This window comes from Triturus cristatus, chromosome 2_1 (assembly GCF_964204655.1).
Source record: "Triturus cristatus chromosome 2_1, aTriCri1.1, whole genome shotgun sequence".
Classification (NCBI taxonomy): domain Eukaryota; kingdom Metazoa; phylum Chordata; class Amphibia; order Caudata; family Salamandridae; genus Triturus; species Triturus cristatus.
Window position 1 is genome coordinate 781,042,225 of NC_140581.1, and position 23,627 is coordinate 781,065,851.

Below are 23,627 nucleotides of genomic sequence, written 5' to 3' on the forward strand. Positions count from 1 at the left end.
TTTGACACCCTCATCCCTTACCCTGCTAGGTGGGGGCAGCTTTGGGGTACGGTCTCCCGGTCCACGCTGTCCGGGGGAAGGGGGTATAGGGGAGAAACATTGATTTCTCCCAGGGGCGGAATGCGAGGACATGCCCATGCCAGGTGGGTTGCTGCCCCACGCTGTTAGCGCTGTCTGCTTTCACTATTGTTTTTCTGTGATATCGACATGTTCGTGTCATCAAAGATAAATTTGAAATGTTAAAGAAAATGTACCCTCCTAAACAGCAGACTACTCCTTCAGGGCAGTTCAGTCTGCTCTTAAGTCAGTGACACCTTCTTTTGAGCCTATAGATAAGGCATCACCACAACATCTAGAGTGGAAGGCAGTTTTTCCAGTAGCCATCACATCGCAGAGTTGGCAAACTTCACTCTCTTATCAGTAGTAGAGCCTTTTAATGAGAGTGCATTGTTCGTTCTTACCAAAAGTAGTGTCCGATAATCACGTCTCTCTGGCGTTCATCAACTATGGGTCACTTGATAAAAGTTTGGCTTTGTTTCAACATTGCATTTTCCCATTGATGGTTTCTTGTATCTCCAGCTACCAGCATGCCTCTTGCTTATAGTAGATTTCACACGAGGGAGAGTAGGTACTGCTTCTTGGTTGAAGTTTGTACTTTCACCAAACACTACTATGAAGATGCAGAGTCTAGAGTAATTATAGAGAAGGTGGTTGACTATCCTACGGAATCTCTTTAGATGAGGTTCTACTTCTCAGGTAAACCTTCTTGATTGTTTTTCCTGTAAACTTTAGAGACTGCATTTGTTTGGGCTGTACTTATTTTATTTTGTGGCTTTTAGTGAACATCCTCTGATGCAGCAAGAAATCTTAACATATAATCCTAGTTCTCTATTGTTGGAAAAGTCCCATGTATCTCATTTTAAACAGTGACAACATATTCACTACATTTTAAAAATATAAATTGCTTCCTCAAAATTAACTGAGCATGTGACCGTACAAGGCATGCTGTGATATGAAAGATGATGTCTTAAAGGTACAGGAGCATCTTTTCAGCTTTTTGTTCATTCAGCATAGATGTACTTTAGTCTCTGTAGGAGTTAAGAGTGTCATTTGCAGCATTTCTGAGGTTCGAGGCTGTGATGTCTCTATCATAAGAAAGTAGGAATGTAATATAAGAGAAGACATTTGGGGGAGAAAAGTTGGCTTGTGAAGCTGGTGTTTGCTTTTTGAATATAAGTTTGTTTTGCCTTTTTATAAGTGTTTAATTGTTTCAGGATCCCCCCCCCACAGGCAGATCTAGTCTGTTAGACTTCAGTGAGTACTCCTACAGTGCAGAACTAGAAATTCAAGTAACATTTTCTTGACTTGCTGTGCCTATTCAAAAATGTGTATGTTAATGTTCATGCATAAATAAAAATGTACATCTATAGAAAAAGCTATAAGCTATATATTGCATACTTTTCAGTTGTTTCTTTTCAGTTCTTACATGTATTTCTCGTTACATTTTTGTAGCCCTCCAAGCCACAACATTGTGGTAAATGGAAAGGAGTGCATAAACTTTGCTTCTTTTAATTTCCTTGGACTTCTGGACAATGAAAGAATTAAGGTGAGTTTTGAATCCGCAAACCTGGTTCTGCAAGTTACTTAGTTTTATGTGCTGAATTTAAAAACACCTTTTCTTTTAAGAGGGGAGTGCTGATACTCTTGTTTTGAAATGCACTTCATTCTTGTGCGTCGCTTGATTTATATTTGCGATGTACCAAACAAGATAGTTTATGCACCCAGCTTAATACTTTTATGGGTATTAAACTGGCATCAAGGTGTAGTGCAGACATGTCAATTTTGGTTTACTATGCCTGAAAATGTTGTATCGTATCCTTTTTATCATCTTGTATTTCTCGAACTATGTACTTCTCCATTATGTTTTGCCATAGGTGCATGCTAGCATTGTCTCCTGTAACTGTTGGCATATTTTTGTTCAAGTAATTGATCCATGTGCAGGTACTTGTCCCCCCACCAGGCCTGCCAAATGTCTTCAGCGACTAAGGGCTTGCATAGTTTAGACACGGGTACAGCCTGAACTGCTGAACAGAATGACACCAAATTTGGCAAAAAGGTAGCCCTTGGTTCACAAGCGACCTTTTTGTAAAATGGTGTATATCCGTTCAGTAGTTGCTGAGAAAATCAAAATTAAAAAAGTTTTGATATCTATGGCCGCGGAGGATCCGCGCACCCTACAGATTAGAATCTGCGCACCCTGCCGATCACGAGCTGCATTCTAATTGGCTGTGAACACTCCAAACCAGGAACTGTTGGCAGCCGTCTTGTGTCTCGGCAGAAGCAAGGCACAAGATGGCAGTTTTTTTCCTTATTTAAAGGCCGAGATGCGCGCTGGGTACGCGGATACTGTTGTGAAAATGTTTAAATAGAACCCCCAGGTGAGCTAGGTCCCAGGGGCAGTAAAGCAAACGTGTGGGGGGGGCCTCAATCCCCCCCCCACACTGCCCCGGGGCTTTGTTTTTTAACGTGGGGGGGCATTCAAGCCCCCTCCCGAGCCCCGGGGTTTAAAAAAAAAAAGAAAATATATTCCTGTCTGGGGGGGGAAGGGGGGGCTGGAGCCCCCCACACGCCCTGGGGACTACCACCTCCCCGGGGGCTTTGCTAATGTTGGGAGGGGGTCGCGCGGCCCCCCTCCTGGAGCCCTTGATGGCCCTGGGGACCGCAACCCCCTAGGGCCGGTTCCTGCAGTGTCCCGGGGTGCCCACCACCGGTACACTGCAGTTTGCTATGACCGGGCGGGAGCCTCGCGGCTCCCGCCCTCTCATAGCAAACTCTGGTTTGGATTTTGGAAGCTCTCTTCCAAAATTAAAACCACATTGCTTTTCCACACGGGGGGCTGCATGTCAGCAGCTCCCCATGTGGAAAAGCATGGAGGAGGCACTGGGGCTCCCCCCACGGTCCCCATCATTGTGTATAGGCCCCCGGGGATGGGGTCCCCGGGGAGAATAGAAATTAGTGGTAGGAGCCAATTTATTTTTTACGAAAAATTTTTGGAGTTGCGACTCCAGCGCGGTGCTCAGCGCGGCACCCTAGTGTGAACACGCTGGGTACACGACTCCCCCAAAAAATTGGAACAAAAAAAATTATGAACCAATATATAAATATATTAAAATACAAAAATTAAATAAATGTAAAAATATTTTACTTTGAATATTTTTAAAAACATTTTTTCAATTTTTTTATTAAAAATATATTTTATTTAATAAAAAAATATTTAAAAATAAACAGTTAAACTGCAGAAAATCAGTATCAAAGTATACATATAACTGTTATTACATATAAAAATGATCATTTAAAAAACCTTTGAAATTCACTGAAAAAACCATAGGTTTCAGGGCCGTTATAATTAGCTGGACATTTCACTCGTACAAAGCCATAGAAATTCCCCCGTTATAGTTAGTTCAGCTAACTATAACTCGCGCGCGCCCGCAGTGCACTGCTGATGTCACATATTACATCCCTCATGACATGGTCAGTGACATCACTCATGACATCTCAAATGACATCACTGATGACATCATCCTTGTGATAGTGGCAGACCTCCTCTCACCGTAATATAACCTTTGATACACACACTCAAAAATAGAAACTAACATTTTCAAAACAATAGACATACCAATACTACTTCTAACACACATATTCAGTAATTCCAAGATCTACACTCACATACACTCATTCACCAACAGTCCTATGCAGTCTGTAATACATGAACTCACTCATCAAATGTACAAATACACCTATAGATCCTGTTGCACACCAAACCTCATCCATAAAGTTACTCACACACACAGTCACACATGCAAAGTATCAAACATCCATTTACTTGCATAAACAGTTATACACACACTGCCACACTTACTTGAACAGAAACTTACACATACTTACTCTCCTAAATCGACACTTATTAACAAAAAAAAACGTATTTGTACAGGAACTCTTCTAATCTCACACTCATGTACTCACGTATATACACATGTATACTATTTTAAAACATTTGTAGTTACTCATAAACACACTGTTGAGACAGTCATTCACTCACTAACGCACTCGTACACACACATCCACTCATACAGTCCTGCACACATGCTGTTTTCAACACATACAAACATTGAGTAACTCATTCATACATCTGTGCTAAGTAATACCCTCCACCGAACCATACAGACACTCCTACTGCTACTCAAAAAAAATCTAATAACATCTTCTATACATATATGAAACATATTTAATTTTCAGAAAAATACACATTCACTGGATGTCATCAGTGATGTCATTTGAGATGTCGTCACTGATGTCATGAGTGATGTCACTGACCATGTCATGAGTGATGTAATATGTGACGTCATCAGCAGTGCATTGCGGAGCGCACGAGTTATAGTTAGCTGAACTAACTATAACGGGGGAATTGTCCTGCTAACTATAACGCCCTTGAAACACATGGTTTTTTTCAGTGAATATGTGTGTGTGTGTGTGTGTGTGTGTGTGTGTGTGTGTGTGTGTGTGTGTGTGTGTGTGTGTGTGTGTGTATATATATATATATATATATATATATATATATATATTCACTGAAAAAACCATAGGTTTCACACATGTTATAGTTAGCTGTACATTTCACTCGTAAAAAACCAATGAAATTCCCCCGTTATAGTTAGTGCAGGCAAATATAACTCACGCGACCGCAATCCTCTGCTGATGCTAATACTGTATTTAGACACTTATTTGCCCATGTCTTCTTCCATTAAATTTTAGCTATACATATATTACAAATATTTTTTTTTCATAAAGACACATGTCATCAGCAGAAGATTGCGGTCGCGTGAGTTATAGTTGCCTGCACTAACTATAACGGGGGAATTTCATTGGTTTTTTATGAGTGAAATGTACAGCTAACTATAACATGTGTGAAACCTATGTTTTTTTCAGTGAATTTGCAAGGTTTTTTAAATGCTAATTCCTAACTATAACGTGTGTGAAACCTATGGTTTTTTCAGTGAATTTGTAAGGTTTTTTAAATGCTAAGTTACTTTACGCCATTCGTGGCGTGCGCGCCCACTTTACGCAGTTAGTGCCGTGCACGCTCGGTGGTCACGCGGTGCGCTGCGCGCACCGCGTGCCCACGTTATGCGGGATGGGCCATGTACGCACGATGCGCTTCGCGCACCGTGCGCACATTTGTTAATTTCATAGCTCTTATATGCCGTGCACAAATGGTGCACTACGGGCACCATTTGCACACGGGGTGGGGAGCATGTGGATAATTATTATTTTTTTTTTTAATTTTTACCGTACGCGTACGGTAAGCGTAATCGGCGATTTTCCGGAAAAAAAAAATTTTTTTTTTTGGGGCTTGGGGGTTGTTTGGGGACCCCTATATCAATGCTGGGTGGTTAGGATCTCAAGAAACTGCCTCTTTAGACATTTTTGGGCTTCGTTTTTGCTGCCCAACTCAGAGAGCGAGAGAGAAAATGGCGGCCGCCGCTTCCTGGTTTCGACCGATTCGAATGTTTACTAAGATCTAAGAGCCAATCAAAATCGCGCACGCCACCGTACGCGTACGGTAAGCTTACGGTAAGCGCACCGTAAGCTGCCACAGATATATATATATTGATTAAAGGCTATTTTCTCAGAATCTACTGAACAGATTTACACCAAGCCTACAAAAGGCACTTCCTTGACCTGAGGACTACCTCTCTGCCAAATTTCAAGTAATTCGCGTTTTCCCCATGTATTTTTCCATAGGACCTTTAGTCGCAGCTACAGCCCGAACGGCTGAACAGAATTACTTGAAATTTGGCAGAGAGGTAGCCATAAGGTCAAGGAAGTGCCTTTCTGGTGTAAATCTGTTCAGTCTTTCCTGAGAAAATAGCATTTAAAACCATATAAATATCTATACGCGTGCACCGTGCATCCACCGTGCGCGCACCCTGCCGTGCGCGAGCGCAATTCTGATTGGTTGTTAGATGTCAGTAAACATTCGAATCGGTCGAAATCAGGAAGTGTCGGCCGCCATTTTGTCTCTCGCAGTCTGAGGCAGTGAAAAACAAAGGTGGAGAACGTGAAAAGGGGGCAGGGTGGACAGTTCCTGACCCCCTAGCCTTTGTCAGGGGGTCACTGAAGGACCCCCCCAGGGTGAAAAAAACTTTTTTTAATTTGTTCGAAAAATCGTGAGGTGCGCGCATCGTACGCGCACGGCACGCACCACGCTTTTTGGGCGTTCGGTGCGCAAAGCGCACCGAACGCCCACAGCGAGCGCACGCTGCGCGCACGGTGAAAAACCTGAAGAGAAAAAAATATTAATAAATACATAACTTAGCATTTAAAAAACCGTACAAATTCACTTAAAAAAACCATAGGTTTCACACCCGTTATAGTTAGGAATTAGCATTTAAAAAACCTTGCAAATTCACTTAAAAAACCATAGGTTTCACACATGTTATAGTTAGCTGGACATTTCACTCGTAAAAAACCAATGAAATTCCCCCGTTCTAGTTAGTGCAGGCAACTATAACTCACGCGACCGCAATCCTCTGCTGATGATGTCAGATATTACATCACTGATGACTTGTATTACAAATATTTATTTTTCAGAAAGACACATGTCATCAGTGATGTAATATCTGACCTCATCAGCAGAGGATTGCGGTTGCGTGAGTTATAGTTGCCTGCACTAACTATAACGGGGGAATTTCATTGGTTTTTTACGAGTGAAATGTCCAGCTAACATGTGTGAAACCTATGGTTTTTTAAGTGAATATATATATATATATATATATATATATATATACACTTTGAATAAACTAAGATTAAAGTATAGTTAAGCTTAACCTGGGTTATAAAACCTCAGTGTATGTTAAAAATCAAAAACCTCACAGATTCACCTAAAAAAGCAGTTCAAGTGCAGTTATAGCTCGAAATTAAATGCGAATGTCTGTTATTTCAGAAGTTATGGTTATGGGCATAATCCATAACTCTTGCAGCAGCCATGCACAGCATATCCCGCACACTAAACATAATGATCTGAAAGAGACTATTAGTTATGGATTCCTTACCTTAGAGCTACCCCCAGGCGTCAGACTGGATCCGGAGAAATGTTTTCATAGCAGTACCCCTGCGCGCCAGTAGGTGGTGTCTTTTTCGAGTCGTTCGACTCCTGGTGCACAGGGATGCCACATCGGTGGACCGGCTTCAAGCCTTGTGGCTCCTGCCACAAGCTGATGTCAGTGATGGACCGACATCTAGTGTGCCTCTGGTGCCTGGAGTGCGACCATGACCGAAAGTCGTGCTCCGACTGTCTGGCCATGGACCTGACGTCTTTGCAGGAGCGGTCCTGAAATTTTCTGGAGGCCTGGCAGTCTGCTCCGCGCCGCTCGAGGTCCCGGTTGAGAGGGAGATCCCGGGACTGGTCGCGGAGCCATCACCACCACTCCTCGTCGAAGTTTTCATCTTTGGGTAAGTCAAAAACGCAAAAAGAAGGCAAAGAAGCACAGTCGCTCTTCGCATTCTCCCCGTGCATCAGCTGGTGGAAGGCTCCGCCCGCGGAGCCTGTTGGGTCGGCTCCGAGCCTCCCTCCCTTCCCGGGAAACGGAGCGACCACAGAGCCACCAGGGATCTAGACCTGGATCCAAATTGGCGCCGGTTGACCTTTCAACACCTCCTCTGGCTTCAAAACCATTTGCGACAACTCCGCCCCTTCCGACGCTGGTTGTGTCCCCAACCGATGTCGACCCGGGCCTCCCCCTCGACATGGACATGAAGCCGGACTGACGTCGACCGGTACTTTTGTACCCTTGTGCTACCCTGGTGTTCCCTATCGACCCGAGTGGCAACCAGAGGAGGTTGAGGGGGACTGAGAAGGGTCTGTGGACCCATGGGCAGACCAGTTAGAAGAAGCAGGCTGGAGAGAGGAGTTGAGTGAGACCAGTGATTTGGAGACTTCTCCAGTCCTTGGCATGCTTTCTCACCCTACCGTGGCTACGGAGGAGGGAGTCTCTTAACAGGGGTGTTGCGTAGGGTGGCTGAGGCCTTGAACCAGGAGCTTCCTACTGTGGTGGTCAGGACTAACCTCCTGACTGAGGTGCTTCAACTGGCTCTTCGGAGCCCCTGCTGCCGTTCAATCGCGGGCATCCTTCTGGGCATTTTGTCCAAGCCCAGCACAGGGACCCTGTGGCTAGGATGATTGCCCGACGCCACCGCCCGGCCTTGGGCGACCCCATTTTCCTCTCCTAACACCCTACCCCCGAGAGCTTAGAGGTCCAAGCCTCTACTTCCAAGGGCACATTCCTTACCACTCCACCAAATAGGGAATCTAAGAAACTGGATCACCTTGGGAAGATGTTTTCTTCTGCCAGCTTAGGACTGCAGTCGGTGAACATCACTTGTCTCTTGGGCCGTTACACCCACTGTGTGTGGGGAAACGGACGCACAGGTGCTGCCACAGTGCACGGAAGAGGCGTGGACCGTGCTCTCCTGTGCGGTTGCTGAGGGTAGAGATGCAGCGAAGTTCGCCATACGATATGGGCTGGACACTGCCGACTCCCTAGGCATCACGATTTCAACGTCTATCCCAGAGACGCTACGCCTGGCTGAGGTCCACTGGCTTTTCGGGTGATGTCCAATCGACTCTTTGGACATGCCCTTTGATGGTCATCACTTGTTTGGCGACAAAGCGGACAACTCGCTCGAGTGCTTTAAGGATTTCTGGGCTACGGCCAGATCCTTGGGCCTCGCTACCACTTTTATCCCTGCGCAGTCTGCTTTTTGCTCTTTTCGTGGCTACGGAAGGGGTGCCTCACCACGTTCCGCCCAGAGCCACAGGCCTGCGCAAACTGTTAAGCCTCTGCGCGGCATGGGTTGTAGGACCCAGCATTGTGGGTCAGGGGGCCAGCGGGCGGATCAGTCCACCAGTGCTACCATCTGCAGCAGCCTCCAAACTTTCCTAGTCCGACCCTCCAGGGCCACCAGTTGCCCGTGGGCAGCAGGATTCGCTATCACCTCTCCCACTGGCAGAACATCACGTCGGACAGGTGCTTTTTGCAGATAGTCGGAAGGAACTACTCCCTCCCCTTTGAGGCTACCCCTCCATCCATGCCACTTACATTACATCGCATGTCGGAGGATCACTTGGCCCTTTCCTGCCAGGAAGTTAAGGCGCTCTTGGCCAAGGGAGCCATCAAGCACGTCCCTGTGCCACAAGTAGGTCGTGGTTGCTACTCCCACTACTTACTGGTGCCCAAGAAGGACAAAGGCCTGCGTCTTATCTTAGATCTTAGGGACGTCAACCGCTTCATCCGGAAGAAGTTCAAGATGTTTACATTGGCTCAGGTTCTGTTTGCTCTTGACCCTGGTGACTGGATGGTAGGGATGGACTTGCAGGACGCCTATTTCCACATCCCTGTCCTGCCGGCCCACAGGTGTTGCCTACGGTTGACAGTAGGCCACGAGCATTTTCAGTTTACCGTGCTCCCCTTTTGGCCTCACCATCGGCCCTTCGGTGTTCACAAAAGTGATGGCGGTGTGCGCAGATCAGGGGTTCCAGTCTTCCCCGATCTCAACGACTAGCTGTTGAAGGCGGGCTCGCCCCAGGCTGTCACCTCCCACCTCCAGACTACAGCAGACCTCCTGCATTCGCTGGGGTTCACTATCAACATACCGAAGTCACACCTGATTCCCTCTCAGAAGCTCCTTTACATCGGAGCGGTTCTGGATACAACGCAATTTCGGGCTTATCCTACCGAACAGCGTGTTCGGGATATTCGGGTTATGATTTCGATCTTTCAGCCTCTATCCCGGGTTTCGGTCAGAATGACCCCGAGGCTGCTGGGCCTCATGGCCTCCTGCATCCTGCTGGTGGATCATGCCAGGTGGCATATGCAGGCTCTGCAGTGGGACCTGAAGTTCCAGTGGGCACAGCAGGGGAATCTTACCGACTGCGTCCAGATCTCGGACGGCACTGCACACCAATTGCAGTGGTGGTTAACGAACAAGGATTGGGTCAATGGCAGATCCCTCTCCCTTCCCCAACCAGAGTTCACGGTTGTAACAGATGTGTCACTACTGGGATGGGTGGCCACAGAGGCTGAGATCAGAGGCCTCTGGTCTCTGGCGGAGTCTGGGCTCCGCATCAACCTTCTGGAGCTCCGGACTGTTCATCTTGCATGGAAAGCATTCCTTCCTTCTGTCAAAGAAAGAGTAGTGCAGGTGTCCACAGACACCACCACCCCCATTTGGTACTGCGACAAACATTGCGGGGTGGGATCGTGGACCCTATGTCAAGAGGCTCTCTGCCTTTGGATATGGTTGGAACATCAGGGCATATCCCTAGTGGTTCAGCACTAGCAGGTTCACTGAACACCAGAGTGGACAAACTCAGCTGCAGGTGCATGATGGATCACAAATGGCGTCTTCACTCCGAGCTGGTGCAAGATCTCTTTTTGCAGTGGGGAGAGCCTTGGTTAGATCTATTCTCCACCGAAGAGAACGCGCAATGTCAGCAGTTCTGCGTGTTGGAATTTCCAAGGTGGCACTCGCTCGGCGGCCCTTTTCGTCACGAGTGGAGCTGCGGTCTTCTATACGCCTTTCCACCTATACCACTTCTGCCCAGATTGCTGAAGATCAGGCGCGACTGGGCCAAAGTCAACCTTGTGGCTCCGGATTGGGCACGAAGGGTTTGGTATCCCGAGCTCTTGCACATGGCCATCAATCCTCCGATCAGACTGCCTTTTTGGGAGGATCTTCTGTCACAGCAAAAGGGGGGGTGGGGTAGGGAGGGGTACGGTCCTCCCCCCGAACCTGTCTAACCTCCACCTCCTTGCGTGGAGATTGAGCGGCGACAGTTGACAGCTTTCAACCTTCCTTCCGAAATCTGTAATGTAAACTTGGCAGCCAGGTTTCCCATCACTAAAACGGCATGCGCCTTTAGATGGAACAAATTTGTGGCATGGTGCACAGCAAAGGCTGTGGATCCCCTTTCTGCCCCTCTGTCAGAGGTTGTCCTCTTCTTTCTTTGGCCTAGCAGGGCGCTTCTCTGCGCACACTTAAAGGCTGTCTTTCAACCATTTTGGCCTTTCTTCAGCTTCCTGATCCTGATCAGCCTTCTCTTTTCGAGTCCCTTATTGTAAATCATTTCCTTAAGGGCTTTACTCATTTGTTTCCTCCTATTCCTTTTGTAAATCCCCAGTGGGACTTGAACCTGGTTCTGACCTACCTTATGTGCGATCCATTCATGCCGCTACATAATTTTCCTGACAGAATCTTGACCATAAAGACTGCTTTTCTGGATGCCATCCCCTCTGCTTGAATGAGCTTCAGGCTCTTTTTCTAACCCTCCTTTAATTGCTGTTCATCAGTAGAAGGTTGTCCTACGAACTCGACCCTCTTTTCTTCCCAAAGTGATTACCTCTTTCCACATAGGACAGACCATCACTTTGCCCGCCTTTTTTCCGTCCCCGCATCCTTCTAAAGAGGAGGAGAGACTCCAACATCCGGATCCAAAACATGCGCTCTCATTTTACCTGGATCGCACAAAACCATTCCGGGTGGATGAGAAGCTCTTTGACTGTGGGTGCCAAGAAAGGTCGAGCCATGGAAAAACGAACCATATCTCGATGGGTTGTTCTTTGCATTAAAATGTGTTATTCCTTGGCAAAAAAGGAACCTCCAGTAGGGTTGCGCACCCATTCCACCAGGGCGACGGCAGCCACTACTGCTTTGGGACGTGGAGTCCCCCTTCATGACCTCTGCCATCCAGCTACGTGGCCTTCCTTGCACACGTTTACTAAGCATTACTGCCTGGACAGCCAAGTCTGGAGAGACGGCTTCTTTGGCGGTTCAGTTCACCAGTACTTTCTGGTGTGAACTTATTTCACAGACCCACTTCCGGGGTTGGTAAAGCTGGGGTATCTATTCTAAGTTAAGGAATCCATAACTAATAGTTTCTTTCAGATGAACAATTTACTTACCTTCGGTAACGCTATATTTGTAAGAGACTTATATTAGTTATGGATTCCTTACCGCCCCACCCATCCCCCCCGTTCTGCGAACTGACTTCTAGGGTAAGAGACTCCCTTTCAGGGCCCTAGTTTTATGCACCAGTGGTCAGTGTCTTGCATGGCTCTGCGCTTCTGGTGTGGAATGTCTTGTAAAGAACTGACATCATCGCGCAGGGGTGGTGTTTAAGTAGATCCCGCGACATCATCCCGGCGATCACGCTGCCACCAATGAACGTGGAGTCTACCGACACCACCGAACGACGTGCAGGGGTACTGCTACGAAAAAAATTATCTGTATCCAGTCGGACGCCTGGGGATTATTCTTAGGTAAGGAATCCATAACTAATATATGTCTCTTACAGATATATCGTTACCGAATGTAAGTAACTTGTTCTTCATGGCCTCTCCCTTAATGAAACTGATGATATCACAAATGTTGTAAACCATCTTACGGGCAAGAGTACATATCACATTACCACTCTGACAAAGATGACTGTAGTATCATTAATTGGTTTGATAATGTGTTGTTTCATTGCATTTCGCTTTTAAGTGTTATTTATTGGCACTAATATCGTGAGGTCAGAAACATTGCATTTGGTGTGTGAGTTATGATTTGCGCATGCGGCTGACACAGAAGCCTATCCAGCCTTAGAAAGGACTGTATATACCTCCCCTTCAGAGATCAGGGGCCATAATCATAGACTGACATCCTGAGACTTCCCAGTCTAACCATGCTTCCATATAAGGAGGGAGCATTCAGCACCCTTTCCTTGATGCAAACCTGACTTGAAGGGGAAAGCAGGCAAATGACTGCTTTTGCTACAGACTAAAGGAAAATGCTACCTGATTTGGAACAATTAGCAAAGAGTGTTCATTGTGAACCCCAATGAATAGAGTACCACTGACCCGGAGATAGAAGGTGGCAGACTTCTGAACAGCGTTACTATGCCTGTCCTTCAAAAGCAGATTGTGCTAGCCTACCTATTACATTCACCAAGGTGGAGACCGTGACAATCCTGAAGGAAATATCTTAAAGAAGTTATTGTTGCACCATCCCGACTACTAGAGCAGAAGACACAGATGTCACTGACACAGCTAACAGCACATTGGAAAGAGTGACAGTGCTGCATAAGCCCCAAAGTATTCAGCCAGCTACACAGGTGGGAGTCAGAGAATGCCTTTTCAAAGGAAAAGTGGAACAGAACCATCATTGCAGGATTTACCAAATTAAACTAACCCATAGGATGAGCATGGTCTATAGCCACCAGAGGGGAGATATGAAAGCGGGGCAAAATTACTGCAACCAGCTAAGACCATTTGTGAAAAGCAATAGACCCATGCCTTTGTAGGTAAAGCCCAACAGGAACTGAGCATAAACTATAGTTTCTGAAGAAATGCCAGATTCCTCAGGAATCCAAATGCCATGGATATTCGGATCCAGGTAGCACCCCTTGCAAAGCAACTATACATGGAATACAGTAGAAGACACCTCATACTCACCCTCATTGAACAAGTGCAGCTCCATGCTGTTCAGAACCCATATTGGTAGTTAGCCTCTGGAGGAAGAAGCAACTCGCTCCCTACCCCACAATGCCGCCACTTCAGGTGAGAGAAATACCGTTTCCAGAGCACAGACTCGTGCAAAGCTGCTTACCTGCTCCAAAGAGTTGAGGAATATTCGTGCAGACGCGGTCTTATCTACAACGACCATCTGAAACTAAACCCTTCACAGACAGTAGCCTAGCAACTACAGCCTGATTGCACATATACACAACCCTGGTCAGAGTGATAATCTGTCACTTTACAATGAACCAGCTAAACATAAAATTGACTGTTGCAACTGTGGGGTTTTATCCCTGTTCTCTGCCAAAATATTGAACAGATTTTCTTCAAATCACAGAAAGGATCTATTCTGAAAACATTGTCCTAATACCACGTTTTGTTTGGAGTACAAAATTAAAAAAATTGCAATTTCATGAGTCCATCCCCCACTTCCCCCAGTGTTTTTTATACAATAACATTGGATGTTGTTAACTGATCTTCTCCCAATGTGTAACAAGAAACCAGAAACACATGAACTAAGCATATGCCAAATTTTCGACTGGTGAATCAATTGTTATTAGTGGAAAAGTAATTGCAGTGTTAAGTCTGTCGTAACCATATTATATGAAATAAAGTACGCCTTCTTATTCATTGTACTGATATATTCTAAGTCACAGGAGTTCCATGACAATATAGAGGGAGGAAGCCAGCCTAAGGTAGAGATCCTTTATAAAGTCTTAAACCGGTCAGCCTTACGGTGGTCTTCCCCCAGATGTTTTGCCAGCTTACCTACTCTTTTTGCGGTTTCTTTTTGTTGGCCTTAAGTCTCTGAGCATTTTACCATTTTTGATCAGTGCTAAAGTGCATGTGCTTCTACTCTAAACATTGCATCATTGTTGTTTGCACAATTGACACATTTAGTTTACTTGCAAGTCACTTGTAAAGTGGTATACTATATACCCAGGGCCTGTAACCTAAATGCTACTTTTGGACCTGCAGCACTGACTGCCACCCACATAAGTAGCCTTTTAAATCTGTCTCATGCCTGCCATTGCAGGGCCTGTGTGTGCAGTTTACTGCCACTTCAGAACATGGAAATCTACTTTTCAAGCCTTAAACTCCTCTTTTATTACACATCACCCCTAAGGTAGGCCCTCGGTAGCCCATGGCCAGGTTGCTGTGTAAGTAAAAGGTAGGACATGTACTTTCAAGTTTTGCATGTTTTGGTTGTGACAAACACCCAAATTATTTTTTCACTATTGTGAGGCCTACTCCTCTCATAGGTCAACATTGGGAATTCCTTAATACACTTTTAAACTGTTATTCCTTATTAGGAAGGTGTAGTTGCATCATGTTTTATATCTTTGGAAGGGTATTGATGAATGCTTTTTACAGGTAAAATTGGATTTAACATTACTATTTTAGAAAAGCTACTTTTAGAAAGTGGGAATTTCACTGCTCTTACAGCTCTGTGTGTCTGCAGCCTGTCTCCATTACACTTCTGGGGTGGGTGACAGTGACACTTTGTGCATACCTTCTAGACTGCCACAAACACAGGAAGGTTAGGTGTTTGCTAACCCCCTCTGCATTCTGATGGCTCTTCCTGAGTAGGAAGGGACGACACATCTGAATAGTTAGTGGCCTGACCCCACACAAGGCTGATTACCCCCCACAGATAGTCTAGAGCCAGGAAGCCTGAGGAAGAAAGGATACTTGTGCTATTCAAGGACTCTTCATTGAATTCACCTACACTTCAAAGGCACATTTGGGTATAAGTACCATGTGTTGCCAGAAGCCAGAGCTGGTGGCTTCATTGGACGCACAATATCCATTATTTATTTTGTGGCATTTGAAAAAAGGTGAAGCCTTAAATGGTAGTAGTGAATTATGAGAATGTTTTGGTGCTATATCTAGTTTAATTGTAATGCGTAAACAGTAATTAGTAAGTTTAAGAAAATTAAAACTTATAGATGTCCCATTGGATAAAATCAGTAGTTCACAAGACTGTTATATCTGGGAGTTAGGGAAACTTATTCACCATATGACCCCATTCATCAAGCATATGGGTTTTGAGCCCATGCTTTTTGTGCAATAAAAGTAGCCAAACATGTAGTGTAGTATTGTGCATCTATAACACATGGTATTCTGTAATCCCTGCATAAACGTCAGTATCTAATTTCTTTACAAACGGTGACTTACCAAGTCACGTATTAGGAAATAATTACATCAGAACTCAACTGTAATAAATTATTGCAGTCGAGTTCTGATTTCACAATGGCTGCTGCCACGGCCAGAAGCCAACGTAAAAGGCTGGTCAGCTCACGTCGGAGCATAATTTGAAGGAGCTTTTTAAAGCACCTAAAACGGAACGTTGCTTTTTCTTTCTTCTGCTCTGTTTTTTTTTTTATAGTATACAATGACAAGCGGAGAGTAAAGGTTTATTTTGTTTTTTAAACTCCCTAGATAGTTAAACAAAAACTACAATCTTTCTGCATGCGTCTACATATTCATAGGTAGTGCAGCTTTTTTTTTTTTGTTTTAAACTGACTTCTATTTAACTGTTTCAATTATCTGTTTGCAACAAATAACTAACAGGTTTTTGATGTATTTGAATTTGCACTAGAGGGTTTATTTTTATTCTTCATGTTTGCAAACATTCTCGCTCTTTCTTATGAAAGAACTATGCACCAAGGTTTTAAGTGGTTTGTGGGAAAGGTGATGGCGTGACTATGTATTATATGGGACAAAGCTGGGGTACATGATGAGGATATTGCAAGTCACCTTGAGTTCTATGACCTTAGAAAGGAACTCTATCTTAGACCTTTTTTCTCTATAGGGTCATGAATTTTTCAGTGACTTGCAGTATTTTTCAAATGCTTGGCAGGGGGTACTTTATGCCTTATAAATTGTGAATCATCGCACCTCGGTTGAAGATCGTGTTGCAGTCTAATAAATTGGCAGCTCTGTACACAATAGTAATATTCCGCAATAGTAACAATGAGTTATTTCTGACCCATGTAAAGAATGCAGCTTTGGCGTCTTTGAATACCTATGGCGTTGGAACATGTGGACCTAGAGGATTTTATGGCACGTTTGGTGAGTCGTTTTTTCTCATCTCCATAAGTGTTCTATCCTTCCACGATTTTTTACATATGTTGTCATTCAAAATTAATCCGTTAAAAAGAAAAAAGCAATCATTCTGTTTAAGTGAAGATTGATTTTAGTAATGCTCCACTTGGGTAATATATTGAACATTGCTTCAAATGTCCTCAAGATGGCAGGCAATCCCTTTATTTTGTTGTTTTCCAAGTTGTTGCTAACATGCTCATTACTGTTACTGTACAGAGAACGTTGTTCCGCTTTCAACGAGTTTGATGTTGTCACTAAACTGAGCATAGTAGTACGTGCAATGGTGATAGGAAACAAAGTTGAAGCCTCTCCCTGGTAACGAAGTGGAAGCAAATGTTTGTCCTCCAGGGTTAAAAGAGGAACTCCTGTGACTCAGTCCTTGAATACCTTTGTCTGCTGTCCTCCTGCTGTGAGTCCACATGGATAAGCAATCGTGTGTTAATCTTTTACCATGCTTGTCTATTTTACTTCGTCCTCTCTTCTCCAACAAAGATACCACTGCATAACACTTTTATCTGCTGTCTGCCAACCATCCTCACAGTTTTTGTCGTGTTAAAATGTAGTCCGTAATAATTTAATAAAAAGAAATTGGCAGTTTCATTTTAAATCCATTTTAACACCTTGCGTGCTCATGACGGAATCACTCCGTCATGAGCCACGGGCGCCGTGTGCTCATGACGGAGTGGTTCCGTCATGCTGCGGCCGTTGCGGCTGCTCCGCCCACGCGGCGCTGATTCCCCGCCTGTGCGGGCGAATAATGCGAGCGGGCGGAGTCGTGACGGAACCACTCCGTCATGAGCATAGCGCGCCCGTGGCTCATGACGGAGTGGTTCCGTCACGAGCATGGCGGCGCCGCGCTGACCCCGACCCCCCCCCCCCCCCCCCCGCGCCGCAGCGGAATTCGTGCCGCGGCGAAGGGGGCAAGTTTCAAAATGCTGTATGTGGTCTATTTAAACGTATTTCCTTAAACAAATGAACATGTGAGGCGATATGTAAGGTCTCGGAGTACTGTACAGTACCGAGGGGTTTAAGTGGGATGAGAAAACTGGGGGAGGGGGGGTCTCAAAGGGGGGTAGCCAATGTAATTAAGGGCGTGGCTTGGAAACACTTTAGCTAAAAATCTGTGCTTAGCATAATGTGCCGCCCTGTTATGTTCAGGGCCCTAGGCCCACATACGGTGTAAAGGACGACCCAGACACGTAGATATGATGCTGGAATCTAGCCACGAGCACGTGCACCCGGGCCCTTTTATTAGCCGGGTCACGTCACTCGTGACGCCGGTGATGGATGGATGGGTGTGGGGGGTGTGTGTGTGCGCGCGCCCACTCCCTTAGGGGAGTGGCTACTAAGTCAGTGCCTGGCGAAACACTAGAACGTGTCTCGCAGGACACAAGATTCCTCCAAAATTTCAATAAAACAAAAAGCTCTCTGTCCAACCTGTAGGGAGAAATAACAATGAAATATACACCACAGGGTCCACCGGCTTCTTGGGTCAGGCATCCAGAAGACAGCAGACCAGGACTGGCGACTCCGACTGTAGCAGGACGATCTCGGCGGGCCCTCATCATTTAACCTGTGTGATTCAGGACACAAACGCTTGCTGGGAGATGTCCGCTGCACTCTAGTAACATGCCGGTGGAAGCATGCCCATTTGTCCCAGGTGGCTTCTTTTCGCTGACCTTGAGGATGGTATGTGGTGATTAACAACAGTTCATTAACTGGGTGCGTCAAGATCATGGTTGGAGTCCATGGTGAAAGTTCACTGTATTATTTCTGAATTGCCTGAAGTCTCTATTAGGCTGTCTTGCTGTGTCTGGTGACCCGTCTGTGGGGCAATGTCTCTTCCAGCTCTCCCGCCTGGGGAGGCCCTTTGCGGGCTTGCCACGGGACTGCTGGTAGACTGCGATGGGGCTGCGTGTGTGCCGGCTGAGGGCAGCTGCAAACAGCTGATGAGCCAGTAGCCAGTCTCTCGCACAAACCTCAAGGGTGTGTGGGTCTTGGTCAGGACATGTTCTCGCTGGCATAGTTCAGGTGCAGACCAGGTTAGCAGGTAGCCTCTGAGGCTTCTTGTTGGCTAGTTGGGCAATAGTGTTGGACTCCAATCCATATGTATCCGAGATGGTGTCGGTAGACTCACTTGATGAGGACTGGCATGGTAGCGTTGCCAGCCAGGTGGTGAATCGGGACAACAGCGGGTGATGACCTGCCTTGATGGATGCAGGTGTCTAGTCTGGAGTCGTTCACCTGAGGCAGGGAGTGGCCAGGTATCTCCATGTTCTCTGGGGACGCACTTGCATCCATGTACTTTTACTTCTTGGGCTGTTGGGACTTTGATGACGGAGGAGTGATGAACACGCTGAGGAACGTACGACTTGAGACTCGGTTCACGCAGTCTGTGCGGCTTACTCTTGGACTCCTGCTGTGCGGTTGCCAGTTCCTTCTCGGGTTATCCCCTTCTTCCCTTGCTGTCGCTGTGTCAGGACTCCCTCCTGGTGTAGCTTGGGTTTTCTTCATCGTCCGGCCCGCACTCACAACTTCCTCTTCTGACCTCAGCTGGTTGTCCGATTCTTGATGTAGACCCTCCTGTCACACTTCCACATATTTTGATGAGTGCGGTGTCACACACCTGGCACTGATGACGTAGTTGCCCTTGGGCCTGGATGACAGGTGGCGATGATTAACGATGAGAGGAGGTTTCTGGATGGACGTCGTAGCCACGTGACCCTCTTCTGAGTCTTCTCTTGCACCACTGGCATTTGCGGCCAGGGTAGGGATGCCGTTCGACTCCAACCGTCGACCCTCGGGGCTGGACGGTCTCACTGTGAAGCGATGGGAGCAACGCAGTTTGTGCTTGCTGCGACTTACGCGTGGTTCTCCCTTTGTGCTGTCGCCGTGGCCGTCGGTCCGCCTTGGTGGCTGTCTGGTGTCTTTGGAGGTGTTCTTGGCTTGTGGTGCTACGAGTCCTCTTGCATCCCCTCTCTTTGACACCCCTGCGCTTGTCCAGCTCTTCTGCTTCTCCGGGTGCAATGACATGCATTATGTTCTATCAAGGCCAACCGGGCCTTTTAACTTCAATGGTCTCCGGACCACTCAGGCGAACTTTCAGTCACTCTTCTCGGCTGACACTCATCTTGGGTGCTCCTTCTTCAGGCAGCTTCTTGACACTCCTACTCTGGGTGTTCCCTCTCCAGGGAATGGCTTCCGCGGGCAGTAGTGAGCTAGTGGTGGCAGCTGTCCACTTGTGGTGTACGAGACTCCTCTCGTCAGCCTTGGGTCACTGATGACTCCTGCGTGAGGCAGTGTGAGGAAGGACACTGTTCTGCTTTGGGCCCCCTCTGGGCTCCGTTGCTGCTGTGGAGATGTATGGGATCTCCCTGCTGGTTCCAGCAGTGCTTCTTTGATGGTGGGTAAACTCCCTTCCGCCTCCTCTTTGCTTTGCCTATGCCCTGGCAGCAGTGGCGTTGTATGCCTGCTTTTCTTGTTGAGGTGGTCACTTGCCACAAAAGGTGTGCATACTTGTCTATCTCTTTTCTGAGAATGTCAGCCAGGTTCTTTTTCCTGCGATGGGACCATTCACTGCAAGTTGGCGTGCAATGCTCGCTTTCCTCATCAGAGCTTGTTACTGTTGCATGGCTTCTTCTCTCAGGCCACTACATTTCCCAGGGTAGGTAGTTCTCTGGCTGAAGGCATTGGCAGTGGTGCTTGCTGTACCGTCTCCTTTCCTCTTGGGCTTCTCTGCTTAGGTATCCAGTCTGTGGCAGAATTTGAGCAGTGGGTGTATTTTCAGCTTCAGGCACCCGTTGTGGGTAGTCCCCTTAATTTTGCTTTGTGACCTCCACCTATTCACCGTGAATATGCCATCACTACCTTTCTCTGCCCCGTTTTCTGCAGCCTTGCCCTCTTAGTATTGTCTTTCGGCACATAGAAGGTGCTGGTTCTCATGCACGTCTTCCTTACTTCTGCTGGAGGAAGAGCATCCGTGGTGCAGCTGAGCATAGTGTTTCTCTTGCTGCACTCTGGTGCAGCTGTGCATTGGCTCTTTGCCTCTGACTCAGATGCGGGAATAGAACCACCACTCTTGTTACCGGCCTTAACTGCTCCTGGTCTGTATGCAGGGTGACTGGTTTGACTGTGCATTCACTGTGCCTCGAGTCTGAGTTTACTGATTGGTGCAGTATTGCCTTTGGCCACTAGATGGCAGTGTTACTTTTCAAGTCACCTTCTCCCCTTTTCTTCTCAAGATTTCCTCGGGTCCTCGGTCAGAGCGCCGATGGCTGCAAGGCTTGCAGTATGAGAAGAGGTTAAAGATCAGCTGCCGGCAGGTAGATATACGCATTTCTAGTCTGAATTCAAAATAGCTTGCACCGGGTGGCCTGCGCTTTTCCTTTTTGTTTGAGCGTAGCAGCTCTCGTATGCAGATTGTCCTGGCACCTCGTGGAGCGATTGCAGTAAGGATAGACAGGTGGAGGCTCATTTGCCGGGTCCCCGGCCTCTATCAGGGGTGGCTTACTTGTCAGTTTATCTTGTATGCTTAGCGCCGGGCCTTTGCGTGCTGCAGTAGTGTCCCAATGCTGCAGGTATGTCGCCCCTCACGCTTGAAGGAGGGGTAAGTGCTACCGTGTTGGTTGGGGGCGGCACGCTCTTGGCATGTCTCTCATTGAGGCACTCTGAGGCAGACAGGTCTCCATGAACAGGTTGCAGTGGCAGCAGGGGGCATCAGGGGAACTCTTCTTTTCCACTGCAGCTCTACCATCTTCTCTTGGGAAGCAACGGCCATAGCAGGACGAGGAACGTCAGTGTAGTGCTTACCCCAGGGTTGATGGCAGCACACTCTCGTCTCTACCTCTTGCGAGGTGCCGTGAGTTGACTACCGGTGCACCTCCCATTACAGGCTGGGCTCACCAGGCGAAACGGTAACAGCAGCCCCGGACTGTGGAAGACGACCCGTCTCTTCAGGCTGCAACAGGGGTTCTTTGCGTGCGGGATGGGTGGGTGCCGCTGCAGTGCTAATGCTCTCCTCCTCTCACCTTCAGGTACGGAGGGTGCTCCAGTGTCAGCGCCGTGACTCACCCCGTGCTTTGGGTCGTTCTCCTGTGGGCCCTGGCTGCCGGGTCACGCGCTACAAACACGGCGTCGACTTTCTTCGTTCTGCCTCCTGGTCATTACAGCTGGGTCTGCGGGGCAAGCAGGCAGGTGCTGCAGGGCATTGCTATTGGGCGCCAGTACTCCGTGCCGTCAGTAAGTCTGGGGGTGCCGCCGACTCGGGCCATTACACTCCCCACGACAAACCACAGAACGGCCGACAGCACACGTGGGGATCAACCCACTCGTCACCAGTGTTATGTTCTGGACCCTAGGCTCACATACGGTGTAAAGGACGACACAGAGCCGTAGATATGGTGCTGGAATCTAACCACGAGCACCCGGGCCCTTTTATTAGCCGGGTCACGTCACTCGTGACGCCGGTGGTGGGGGGGGGGGGGGGGGGGGGTGGGGTGTGTGTGTGTGTGTGTGTGTGTCTCCACGTCTCCACGTGTCTGTGTGTGTGTGTGTGTGTCTCCACGTGTGTGTGTGTGTCCACTCCCATAGGGGAGTTGCTACTAAGTCAGTGCCTGGCGAAACACTAGAATGTGTCTTGCAGGACTCACCGCCCGACTTGTATTTTGCTGTTTTCTGTCATTGCATACAGATATGATACAAGTAACAACTATCTACAAGTCAGGACTATTGGCTTTATCAGTTGCTTTGGTTGTTAGTTGCATAAGATAATAAGCATGCATATAATATTAAAAAAGCATCCACTTAAAGCCCTAGTGACACCTCCTGAGTTTAAAAAAGAGAAGGGAAATCCAGAGAGAAAAGGACTCTTTAAAGGATTTCCCTCCCCCCTACAAGCTCACTTGGCATGGCGCCATGCCGTAACTTTTCCAGTAGTGAGAAGTGAGCAGCGCACATCGATGTGCCTGCGGTCACTGCAGTTTGGAAAAAAAATGGACCGTCTGTGCCAGGGCACAAAACAGAGTCCGATGGAGAACAGTTTTAAAAAAACTGCCGGTGCTCCGCACCGGTGAGACCCTGCCCAATTAAAGCCCTGACAGTACCATATTTACTTGCGGTGTCTAACAAAGTTATCACTCTCGCGAACATGTGGGCGCTAAGGTCACAAGTATTTGTCACTCTTGCTCCACGAGATGTCCATTCTCGTGTTAAGTGGGCAAACCCTTTTAACAAAAGCCCTCTTTGCTGAAAATCGCTGAAATCTTTTAGAAAGACTGGCTTTCAAGTTTTTGTATCAAATATAGATATTTTAAATTTGCTGTTATAAATAGAGAATGTGAGAGGGGTCATATAAACCATGAGCACAGCGTGCTTTTGTGTAATTTTTGGAAGGGTGACCTTTCCCACGCATTATATGGTGGTTTATTTCCATTCTGGTTTTAAATTTTGCTGCCACATCACTTGAGCCAAGGGCTAAATTCTGGGCAGCCGGTTGGTTGTCCCACAGAACTGCTGACGACGAGACTAGACGTTACAACATTCCTTTGCAGTGGTTCACTTTAATGACTGGAACCAAATGTCGTTTCTGAAACTATCCAAGCCCTGCTTTTGCGAAATAAAAAAACATATGGATCGTTTGTATTTGGTGCAGGGAAAACGTTTGTGAAAATAATTGGGTGATTGTAGTTTCTGATGTTTACAAATCCACGATTTAGAGATAGATGACAGATTGTACTTGGGCACAACGGTTTCTATTTCTATTCCAGTGACCTATTTATGTCTGCATTAAAATGGATATGTTGATTCCATATTTTATCAGTTTAAACTGAACCTCGCATGAACTGTGTCATACGTCCTCTGTAAAAGAGCATAAACATATTTTTTAATTCTGTTTTTTTGTGTCCCTTTTGA

At 46.8% G+C, this 23,627-nt stretch overlaps 1 protein-coding gene across 1 annotated transcript in view; it reads left to right on the forward strand.

Annotated features, from left to right (window-relative positions):
* SPTLC1 (serine palmitoyltransferase long chain base subunit 1) overlaps positions 1–23,627 on the forward strand; it is a 341,715-nt gene that overhangs the window by 83,673 nt on the left and 234,415 nt on the right. The window contains exons 4-5 of the mRNA XM_085632720.1: positions 1,513–1,606; positions 16,613–16,685. Of these exons, the coding sequence (XP_085488846.1) occupies positions 1,513–1,606; positions 16,613–16,685 (167 nt within the window). The remainder of the gene's footprint in view (positions 1–1,512; positions 1,607–16,612; positions 16,686–23,627) is intronic.